Source organism: Scardinius erythrophthalmus, assembly GCF_964197995.2.
Source record: "Scardinius erythrophthalmus genome assembly, chromosome: 2".
Taxonomy (NCBI): Eukaryota; Metazoa; Chordata; class Actinopteri; order Cypriniformes; family Leuciscidae; genus Scardinius; species Scardinius erythrophthalmus.
In genome coordinates this window covers 59955580-59967746 of record NC_138222.1, presented here as the reverse complement: position 1 = coordinate 59967746, position 12167 = coordinate 59955580, and the positions used below count along the sequence as shown (strand labels likewise).

Below are 12167 nucleotides of genomic sequence, written 5' to 3'. Positions count from 1 at the left end.
TAAGCAACCTTTCATTTAAAAAAGCCTATAGACTAAACACGCAATAGCCTACGCATGTTCATGATGTCACAGTTTTCACAGATTTGATAAGGGTCTCGTTTTCAAAAACTTGCAGTTTGAAACACGTTTTTAAAAGTTTGCGTTTTCAGGCCCCACAAACGCCAGTCGTGTAAATGAACACCCAAAACGAATAAAAAGTATTTCGTCAGGTTTGTTTTTGCCTGTAAAAATACCTCAATAGCCATTGTTTGTATCACAAATACATTCCACAATAAATTACAATAGCATGAATCACTATGTTCTGTCAAAAATACAGGCCTACTGTAAGCTCTATCTATTAAAACGAGAGTTCTCTGGGAATGTTTGTTGTGATTGGTGGTGTTGATGATATTATTTCTTTATTCTATATACTATTTATATATATTACCCCCGCCCCCTGCCCCCCGCCCCTCGCATCCCCGCAATATTACACATTTGAAGTCTATAAAAGAAGAACCAACTACAGTATTTTCAAACCATATGTTGACAGAAATAACAGTACGAGTCTTTTTAAACTGGTTAATATCAGATTGAAGTTTCTTCCTCTGTTACGGTGAACTGACTTTGGTCTTCAGCAGTTGAAACTGTGAAATACACAAAAAACATTTTCAGTATTTAAACGAACATGTCTTATGTTATTAGATTCTTTTCACTTTTTTATTTTAGAGAGCGAGAGAGAGAGAGAGAAAGTGAGTGAGTGAGTGAGTGAGTGAGTGTGTGTGTGTGTGTGTGTGTGTGTGTGTGTGTGTGTGTGTGTGTGTGTGTGTGTGTGTGTGTGTGTGTGTGTGTGTGTGTGTGTCAGAATTAAGTTTTACCTCTCGCTCTGTAACATTTGTAAAGCAGCACGACTGTCGCTAGCAGATACGGAGAAACTGCCAGAAGAGAACTGAGGATTTTGAGGACAGAAATCTGACCTGAACGTGACACTGAAAAACAGAAACACAAGAACATTATTGAGCAACAAAGTTTTGTGAGAGAATATAAAAGCTTTGCAATATTTTTCCTGTCTTTTATTATTCCACCACCATTTCCCTTTCAGAGCTCTGTATTAAAGGAATAGTTCATTTTAAAAATAATATTCTGCTAAAATTTACTGACCTTCATTTTGTTCAAACATGTTTGAATTTCTTTCTTGTGTGGAACATAAAATATATTTTGAAGGGTTCTTTCATTTTCATTGTATGGACAAAAACACAGATACATTTTTCCAAATAACTTGTTTTATGTTCCAAGAAAGTTAATGTTTCAGGGGTGAGAAAATAAATCATTCTCTTCAGAACAAAAATGAATGTTTGACACTGACCACATATGAGCACAATCAGCCCTGACAAAAAGTTGCAAAACGTTTTTTAAATGGAAACGGTGATGCGTTGAACACCCTGTTCTGATGACGCAAGAGTTGCAACTACGGCAGCTGAGAAGGCCTTTGTGTTCTTTTTGAAGAATTTTCAGTGCCTGATGAAATCGGTATAAATATGTTTAATACTGCAAAATACACTCAATGTTACAGTCACTGCCCTTGATGCCCAGAATAAAAGAAAACATCCCAATCGATTGAAGGGATTTGTGGAAACTGTGGTTCCTAATTATTGTGATCCAACATTTGCCTCGCATTTCAGGATGAAAAGACAAACATGTCTTCTAATATCTTCAATTGTTGCGTATACCGAGCTGCAGGACACATTTGTAAGCGACTTTACTTGGACCCATTGTGCGTCTCTTTAATAGCGTATGGTTTATATACATGTTGCTGATTATTAGGCTGACATTTTTGACACACCCACCAAACAAGAGAAAACGTATCTCAAACCCCGTTGCACACGAAACATGTTGTTCAACCCGGAAACTGTAGGAAAACTCTGGTTTGAGCTTGAACAATGTGATCTGTGATCAAGGCCAAACTTATCATTGAGCTTGACTGGACTCTGCCGTTACCTGTTTATGTTTGTTTGATTTGTACAGTTATACGCCAGTCAGAAATCATTAGCCACATTTCCACTGTCGAGCCAGTACGAGCGAGGGCTACAAACGGGCCAGCCGGGGCTAATAGTTTCCGACTGTGATCTTAGAGGCCATAATCAAACTGCATAAACTGGTAATTATAATAATAAGCAGACACAATTCAATAAGTGTATCCTTCTTCTGATTAATTTGTGATCATGACTCACTCATTTGTCGCCACCTACTGGTGGGTGTAATAATTTCATAGTAGCCTATTACAGTTATTTCATTTTTCCAATCATTTTAATATTTCTACATTTTAAAAAAAGTGTTATATTTAAAATATTAATCTCTTAATATAATTTATGCAAAATCCATCAATGGATTTTGTTGATAGTCATTTAATTAGATTGTACCCATACATTGTATTTTTTATTTTATTTTATTTTTTCAGATTTAATTTATTAAATTTAGTTTTTAAGAATTTAAGAATCTAACATAAGAGGATGACACATATATGACAATACATTTTTATAATACTATCTCTGGCTTTATTGTTCAGTGTTATTTCAGGGTTTTGATCTTCTCTCAACAGAGAAAGAGCACATCCTGTATTTTATTGTATTATATAATGACTATTTAATATTACAGTACATCTAAACTTTGGCTATGCTAGGCATGTTGCATATTAATTGTTCTATGAAACTCAAGCATATGATGTTCTTGTTGAGGTCATTTGTATGTGAGTTTGTCAGCCCTCAGTCTTAGTCCTGCCCTGTCTGTGATACACTGTATTTTGTGCCAGTTAAGGCTTAGAAATAAGTGTGAAAAAAAAAAAAAAAATAAAAAAAAAAAATTCCACATAGACTAATCTATTTATATGAATATAATGTGTATTTCCTGGTCGTGTATAATGATTGTATAACATAGCTGTGTAATAAACGTATTGGGTTGACATAAATCGGGCTATAAAATGTGTGTGAATCAATTATTTGGTCATAATACGCAGAAGGGGCAATATTATTATTCTAAAACTGGAAAGTGGCTGGGTTTAAATCATGAGTTTATATATCTGTCAAAATATCGCGCCATGATTTGAACCGCTTCCTGAACCAGTCATCAATGACGTCTAAAGCGATACAAGCCTCGATACGAGCTTCACTGAAAGCTTCCGGGATTTCTCGACACACACTCCGAAGCCTCGGCACAGAACGTAACATCACTAATAAATACTGTGTTTGGATCCTCAATTGTCTCCGACCAGTACATGACAAGCATATTTTGCATGTGATTTGATGGTTATGCTTTCGTTTATGTGAAACAATAACCACTGATGTCAATAACTGATTTTGCTCCAGCAGAAATATGAGCCAGAGACTATAATATATAATAGTATATAATAATGGTGTGGCGTTTCTCATTAAATCATCTCACCGTTCAAGACTCCCGTGACTGAGATCCAGCTGTGGAGTGACTGTCCTCTCTCTGTTTTACAGTAGTAGAAACCCTCATGTGACTTTGAGACAGTAGTGATGCTCATCTCTCCTGTCGTCTGATTCTGGATCAGTGATCCGTCTTTATAGAAATCAGCGCTGAGGATCGAGGAGTTTGTAGATCGATGAAAACAGTGTAGAGTCAGAGTCTCTCCCTCAATCACAGGATCAACAGAACTCTCCAGAATCACCTCACCGTCTACAAACACAAGAGATACATCAACAGATGTAGTGACGATACAGGCTGTATTAATAAGAGCCATACTTCAGTTATTAATAAGATCTGGAGGGTCAAAATGTTCACTACCGTTAATCTGAGAAACTGATACTTTTATTCAGCGAGGATGCATTATCAAATGCATTGATCAAAAAAGACATTTATAATGTTACAAAAGTTTTATATTTCAAATAAATTATGTTCCTCAAACTTTCTATTCATCAAAGAAGAAATAAATGTTTTCCACATAAATATGAAGCAGCACAACTGTTTTCAACATTGATAATAATCATAAATGTTTCTTGAGCATCAAATCATCATATTAGAGTGATTTCTGAAGGATCATGTGACACTGAAGACTGGAGTAATGATGCTGAGAATTCAGCTTTGATCACAGGAATAAATTACATTATATTCACATAGAAAAGGGTTATTATAAAATATAAGGGTTATTATATACTAATCCTAAACTTAATGATAATGTAGTGTATTTTATTTTATTATAGAGTTGAAATCTTGATATTCAATGTGCTGGGGGGTAAAAATCTGATATTTTCAGTTAGTTTAATGCATAATCACATGACTGAATTCTCAATTATAATAATTTTTAATCTGAACAGATTGTTATTGTTTTTTTGTTTTCTTTTTATGTTATATAGTTGTAAGAGTGATTTGACTCACCATGTACAGTGATGTTTCGAGGATGCCGTTTCTCTCCAGATTCAGACTCACACCAGTACACTCCAGTGTCAGATGTGCTGAGAGAGTCGATTACACATCGAGATCCTGTTTGATTTGCACAAGTTTGTATGTCTTTGTCTGTGTATCTTCTCACTGTCCATCCAGCAGAGTTACTCTGATCCTCACAGCTCAGAGAGAGAGAGTCCGATGAGAAGTGTTGACTTCTGCTGGGATTGATGACCAGAGACACTGAAGCAGAAACTCCTGAAAAGTGGAAAATCTCCATCAAAACTGACAGCACAGAGACTGCAGTGAAACACAGATCCGGATGAGCACAAGCATAAACCCTCACCAGTGATCCACAGTGTGTGTGAGCTGCTGTTGTGTGTGTAATAGGCTGGTCGTCCTCTCTCTGCTCTGCACGTATAAACTCCTGTGTGCTGTAGAGCAGCAGGACTGAGAGTGTAAGATCCTCCAGCTCCTCTGCTGCTGTCTGACAGATGATCATGATCTCTGAACCAGCTGAACGTCCAGCCTTTAGAGGAGCCTGAAACCTCACAGGTCAGAGTCACTGATTCTCCTTCAGTCAGCCACGGCTGTGGAGACACTCGCACTGATGCCTGAGCTTCAGCTGAACAAAACATCACGAGTTACAGAGCCGTAGAGAAACTGATGGAGAAGCTGATCACAACAAACACACACTCACCTGAGACAGTCAGTGTAACAGCATCACTGCGCTGAGAGCTTTGAGTGTGTATCTGTCCTGTACAGGTGTATTTACCGCTGTGAAAGTATTTAACATTACTGATGATTAACTCTTGTGCTGAGCACAGACTGACAGCCTTTCTGTGTGTCTGTTTATTAGCTCCACTGGTGCAGCAGTCTTGTTCTGTACATCGATTGGCAGTGTTTTTATATTGGTTGTTGGTTCCCTCTATTTCCCATCTGTATGTCCACTCAGTGTCTCCTCCCCACTTTATATCACATCTGAGAGTGACTGTTTCTCCTCTAAACACTCGTTCATCAGGTCGTACCGTCAGCACAGCTTTAGGAATCTCTGTACAAATACAGATTATTGCATTTATAGTTTCAGAAGTTGTGTAGATATTGTCTCTGATCTGTATTTGTTGCATCACACACTACAGTCTCTCTCACCTGTAACATTTACCCACAGTGCATCACTGTATTGTGTGTAATAGACTGGTTTCCCTCTTCCAGCTCTACACCAGTACTGGCCTCCATCAGACACTGAATCAATCTTCAGGCTGTAGTTTGTTTCTGTCTTCTCTGTCTCAGGGTTCAGTGTGTGTTTGTACCAGTAAGAGTCCCAGTTTCCAGTGGACGGATCCATGCGACAGGTCAAAGTCACTGTGTGTCCAGTCAGTGCAGCTCCTGCAGGATCTGATGTGAGTTCAGGCTTCGGCTCTAGATCTGCAGGAGAACAACAACAGATTCAGATCCTCAAGAGTCAGAGTTCACCTGCGTTACACAAATCATTGAGTTTTTGTCTGCAACAGTTCATACAGAAGAGAATAAGTGATGAAATATGGATTTTATAGTAGCATTAAACAGATATGAATATGAACTACATTAACAAAAATTGTTCAGTTTTGTTCTAATGAAGAAAGACAAACAGATTTTGTAGAAAGAGAGGGTATGTGAGATTAAATTATGACAATTTTCATCAGGGCTGGACTGGGACTGGGCATTTTGGCCCAGACTGGCCCACTATATGATCATAAACACCACCCATCTTTGCACGCCCTTAAATATATACATACCATCTCCTATTCCTTAAAATCACTAATGCTATGTAATGTGTGAGTATAGGAACGAGTGAGAGTTAACAGATGAAATAAGTAAAATATTGACATTTATTAATACAGTTGAACTATACTCCACAGTGATGAATCCTAAAACAAGCTATAAGCTGCATTGGCACAGCAATACCAGTGTTTCCCACAGGATCTTTGGTAAAACTGTGGTGGGTGGACCTCGGTCCTTCTAGGGGAGTTCGGGGGCATGCTCCCCCATAAGAAAATTTTGTGCATTTTAATGTTAAATTCATCAATCTGGTGCACTTTGAGAGTTCAAAATTAAAAGCTCCAACCCATATTCAGTGTGCAAATTAAACAAAGAAAAATTCAAACCTCTTTTAGTTACAGTGTCTATTTACATTACACTACATAATAATAGTTATAATATTAATCGTATGACAGTAATAGCCATATTTTGTAAAACAAATGCACTAAAAAAATCAAGGAAACTTTCATAATTAGTTTTGTACCAATTTCTATACTTGAAAGAGATAAGCACATGATCTTTTATTTTGACGCAAACTGCATCAAGCTTTTATTTTGGCGGAAAACATGGTTTACAAACGCCTCTCATTAAATTTCTAGTGAATTGCGGTAATCGTCAACTATGCAGATGTGGAAATAATCTGTAACTGGGTTATGGGTTCCTCATGACATGGCCTAAGTGTTTTGAAAGTAGTTCTGCTTACCGCGGACTGTACACTTTCTCATCTCTCTCCTGATCCTCCTCACTATCCTCATCTGCCACAGGAGCAGATGAAGGTCAGAAAACATATATTTTGACACATAAAGCGTCTGCTTTAAGGGCTTGGTTCTATTTTTTCACGCTATTTCTCTGCACATTCCTTGCGTTTCTTCTCCATCTCGCTGACTATTTTGACAGATACACACTGACACTGCTGCACGCTCGCTCACTCGTTTAAAGTTGTGATTGGGCCAGCCCAGTGTCAATCAAGAAAAGAACCAATGGGCCGCTGATCTACGTGTTTCATGGGCTGGTCTGTCAGAAAAAAAAAAAAAAAAAACTAACGCTGACTTTTTTTTTTACTAATGCATTACACCGGCACAAACCCAGCGCCGCAAATTAAGCAAAACAAAACAAAACGAATGGGCCGCCGATGTACACATTTTATGGGCCGTTAAAAATAAAAAATAATAATAATAAAAATTATGTAGGCTATGAGTATGAGATGTATCGGCCCAAAAAGCATGTCGGCCCACCGGGAAAGTGCCCGGTATGCCCGATGGCCAGTCTTTTCATGTGAGATAATGTTGAAACTTTTGTGTGAGTGTCAGATAAAATACATCTTAAATCTATTGTTTAAGTAACTGTAAATCATAATCAGGTATAAAACTATGGAGGACCAGAAGTGCCACTTAAAAATAAAAGGAAGAATCGCTTTATCAATTTAATATTTCAAACATAAAAATGTATATAAATAAATCACTTTTATTTGATTCATGTTTTTAAATGTATTGTAATAAAACAATTTAAAAAAAAACATTTTAAATGTATGACTAAATAGACAAATTTAAAATTGTTTATTTAATTCATGTTTTAAAACGTAGATTAATAAAACAATAAAAAGTACATCAATAAATCACTGTAAAAAATGTCCGTAGTTTTAACGGTGAAAGACTGTAAAATAGCAACGGTAAAAAACTGTAAATTATGAAATGTGTTAACCATTGAATTAACAGTTAAATACTGTTAATGTAAATACAAGAAAGTGTTGTTAATTTTACATTCTTACTTTGTAAAAACTGCATTAAAAAACAACAGTAAAGTACAATAAAACAGTATACTGTAAAATGTCCGTAGATTTAAAGGTAAATGATTGTAAAGCAGCAACGGTAAAAAACTGTAAGCTATAAAATATGAAAGTACCGTGGAATTAACAGTTAAATACTATAAATGTAAACACAATAAAATATGATATATTTTGCATTATTTATTTGTAAAACCTCAGTTAAATCCCTTAAAACAAAAGTAAAGTAGGCTACACAAAAATAAATAAGCTATTTACCTAATTACTGCCTCAGATGCATGCTGCCAGAGAAGTTTTTACAACAATACAGCAATTTGTGTACCTCTATGAAAATAAAATATTAGAAACATGACATTACATGAACATTTGGCAATGACGCCTAGATTCAGAGTGGAGTGTTAATGAACTCTTTCTCTCTCTCTCTGTCTCTCTCTCACACACACACACACACACACACACACACACACACACACACACACACACACACACACAATATATATATATATGTTTTTTTTTTTTTTTTTTGGAAGCTCAGTCTTAAATTGTTTCGATTTTTCAGTGGCTCAATACATGTACAATATGTGCAATTACGCTGCATAATATAAAGAAATCATGTATTTATTAAGCATTTTGTGTTTTAAAGTTATTGGCCAATGTCGTTTGACTTGTCCAATCAGCACTCAAGACGTTGCATCTGGTACACGCATTTTGACATTTTCAACTGGCGGTTTTTCTCTGAAACAGAAATAGGGAACAACGTGCAAACCGCGACAACCTTCTGACATCATTTTCCTCATGAAGTCTGTCAAGTAAACACAACTCATTCTCAAACTCATTCTGTAATTTCAATGATTGGTTTAGTCATTTGAATACAGCTTTTGTGAGGTAAAAAGCGTTATTTTCTTATCTTTAACGTTATGACTCACATGACGTGAACCTGTTAGCTGTATTGATGGTAAAGTTTTATATTTTTTAATATACAGCCATTCATTCAAGTCATTAGAAAATAACGCATTTGCTTTGATTGTGTAGGAGCCATTTGTGACATTTATGTTACTGTTAATTTAATGACCCCTGCTGGTGAATCATGGCCTTGCGGCCTTGGAAGGTCTTGGAACAGAAAGAGTTAAAATTGCACACCTGTGCCAATTAGTGGCATAGAGATAGACAAAGGAGGAATCCTTGAGGTGTTGGAAAGTTTTGGATTTGAAGTTGGAAATGCATGGACGCCAGCAGGCATATGGTTTTCAATTTATTTACTTTTTGGTTTATTTATCAGTTTAGTGACAAAATGCTATACTGGAATAAAATGAACAATATATTGAAACCCCTGAGGCGTATGAAGTGACTTACTGGAAGGCACTACAGATTGCTTTGATTTAAAATGATTGTGCCGTTCCAACTATGGCGAAGCGAACTTGCTTAAACGACATATCGCCTCGATTATCACTTAAGTTCACGACGAGTGAGATTTGAATACATTAAAATGTAGGCTACACTTGCTGTTTTTGTAGTTTAATAGTGCAGAGTCTGAGGGAATATGTTCTGCACTGCAGACTGCATCGCAACGAACCTCGCACCATTTTCAAATGTGTCGCAGGTGTTTGCAAACAGTCCTTTTCGAAATACGGAGCATTTAAGAGCCATTTTTATCGGCGCCATAACAGCTCTACTGCTGCTGTGACTGCACATGCAGTGGTTGATACGGATTTAATTTGTAGTGTTTCACTATGTAGTTATCAGTGTCAGGATGTGGCTAGTCTTGTTGCTCACTTAAAGAACCATATTAACCCTTTCACGCATAGTGGTTATTAGCTATTAAAAAAGCATTTTCTTGAATTTGCACGGGTTTTTATGGCAAAGTTGCACATCAATCTCTTCATTGGACCCTGGTGCATCATGCTATAGACCCCTTCACAGTCGACGTCACAGGAAAATTCTAAGTTCGCAGTGTGCATGTCGGGGTCAGAAAGTTCATTCCATCCCATTGAATTGTGTGTTAACCAGAGAATTTCTCGTCAAGAAAAAATGCCTACTTGTTGCGTCGTGGACTGTGAAAATCACACCAGTTGTGGAGTCAAGTTTTTCAGGGTTCCTGCAGGATCTCATCCGTTTAAAAAAAAAAATAGACGACATCTGTTCAGATCTATTTTTTTTACAGTCTATGGTTCAGATAGATACTGCTATCTGCTAAGTAGCATGACACAGGTCACAATAATGCCAGATATCGAACTTCACCTATTAAACCAGTCTACAGTTTACAGAAAACATTTGTTTACTTACACCGTTGTTGTCACAATAACTGTCAATAACACAATAACACTACAAACACGAGCATCTTTGATCGTAGCATTGTCCCAGTCTGCCCGTTTATTATATAAAAAAAATACACATACACAAGTAAATACACATACTTAACAGTGTTAAATTTGGAAAAATACTGTTCGACAGAACTGCTTGCTTGTTACCACAGTTATCTGCGTGGTTCCTTGGCGATGAAGTTCCACATTTGCGGCTATCCAACACGAAAATGCATGCAGCAAATACGCCGTTCACATTTTCTTCAGATAACTCCAAATTTCTCCCACACACTGGACTTGAACTTTAAAATCTCCACTAGCTATCCTTCAACTTCTCAGCATCCATCTCGACGACTGCAAGTAGATCGCGCGCGTGCGGTTATGATGCATTTTTAAAAGTGAAAGATCCTGGGAGGGCGTGGCGCGTGGGCAAATAAACTGATGTGGATGTTGAATATTTTTATCAACTTGATATACAGGCATATTTTTGTAGACGTGTTCCTAAAAATCTGAATATATTTTTACGTTTGCATGTGATTGTTTTAAACCCGTGTTTAGACCCGTGTTTCCCCGTGTCCGACCCGACACAGTTAGATATTTTTCACCCGTTTGAGCAAAATTTGAACCGAACCCGTGCAGGACTCTAATCAGGCAGACAATCGCCATTAGCTAAAAACAAGTTTATTATGGTTCTGTTCCCGTTCCTGTGATGGCAACAGTGCATACCTTTGACACAATATGCCGGTGTGGTATAGTATTCTGTAACCTTATAGTAATGGGTCCGGGCTGAGGACCCAATTAGTATGCCAGTAGTATGCCTGATCTAAATCTGTTCTCGCGATACGGTAAGGCAGTATCAGTGCAGTATAAGCTCAGGTAAAGCTCATAGCACGATCATCGGATAACGTTAGCTGTATGCTATGCTATTATCTAAGCTAACTAAAAAACACTACCAACGAGAAATGTTTAATTTCACAATCTATAGCTTCGGTTAAATGCTAGTATATGAAACGTATAATTTAAAATACATTAAATACATTAATGATTCGTTATAACTTAGTACAAACGTCTTCTATAATAAAGTGATTTTGTATGATTTGTAACCAGGCACTAAAGCGATTACCCATAAATCGTGCTTTGAACCAATCGGATTGCTTGGGTCCTCAGCCCGGACCCATTACTATAGGGTTACAGGATACTATACCACACCGGTCTATTAGCCGCACCATTTTTCTGACCCCATGCTGCGCGCGCACCCAACCTAGGCGTTCGATGTTTACAAACACTGAAGGGGTCTATAAATTGCAACCAAGTGGCAAGCCTTTGTGTTTCGATTTTTTCCCCCCTCCAAACCAAGATGGCCAAGGGTCAGTCAGACATGCCAAGTTGCTCCAGAATATCCACCCATTCCTTCTATCCTAGGAGACTCTTGTAGGTAAAAAAAAATATTGCAGCATAAAGCAATATCTAATGAGTCATATCACAGTAAAATTTTCCAAGTTTTGATTTTAGATTGAGAGAAAACTCTGATTAATCACATGTCCACTGTAGTGGACGTCATGCATGCAATGGCTATATTTCAGCTACAATTCATAATTATAATGTGAATATTGTTTTTGAAATTTAAAACTTAAAAACTTAATATGCATTGACTTTTTCTACTGTAAATAAATGTATTTGTATTATTAGAATGTAATTTTCATTGACATCGAAAAAAGTCATGTGATTACATAATGTAAGACACTTGTAATGCATTACTTTACTTGTTAGATCAAAAAGTAATCTGATTTTATAATGCATGTTATTGTAATGCGTTTTTTTTACTAATAACATTAAAAAGTAATCTGATTACGTAATGCATGTTACTTTTAATGCGTTTCTTTACTCATAACATCAAAAAGTAATCTGAT

General features: G+C 36.8%; 1 protein-coding gene across 1 annotated transcript in view; it reads right to left on the bottom strand.

Annotated features, from left to right (window-relative positions):
• Nucleotides 1–524: 524 nt before the first annotated feature.
• Nucleotides 525–12167, bottom strand: part of LOC308705359 (cell adhesion molecule CEACAM5-like) — a gene marked incomplete at its 5' end in the record, with an annotated part of 33056 nt that continues 21413 nt past the window's right edge. Inside the window, 7 exons of the mRNA XM_081390318.1 lie at nucleotides 525–623; nucleotides 855–965; nucleotides 3415–3672; nucleotides 4372–4635; nucleotides 4724–5002; nucleotides 5078–5428; nucleotides 5527–5802. Coding sequence (XP_081246444.1) covers nucleotides 565–623; nucleotides 855–965; nucleotides 3415–3672; nucleotides 4372–4635; nucleotides 4724–5002; nucleotides 5078–5428; nucleotides 5527–5802 — 1598 coding nt within the window. The 3' untranslated portion in view covers nucleotides 525–564. The remainder of the gene's footprint in view (nucleotides 624–854; nucleotides 966–3414; nucleotides 3673–4371; nucleotides 4636–4723; nucleotides 5003–5077; nucleotides 5429–5526; nucleotides 5803–12167) is intronic.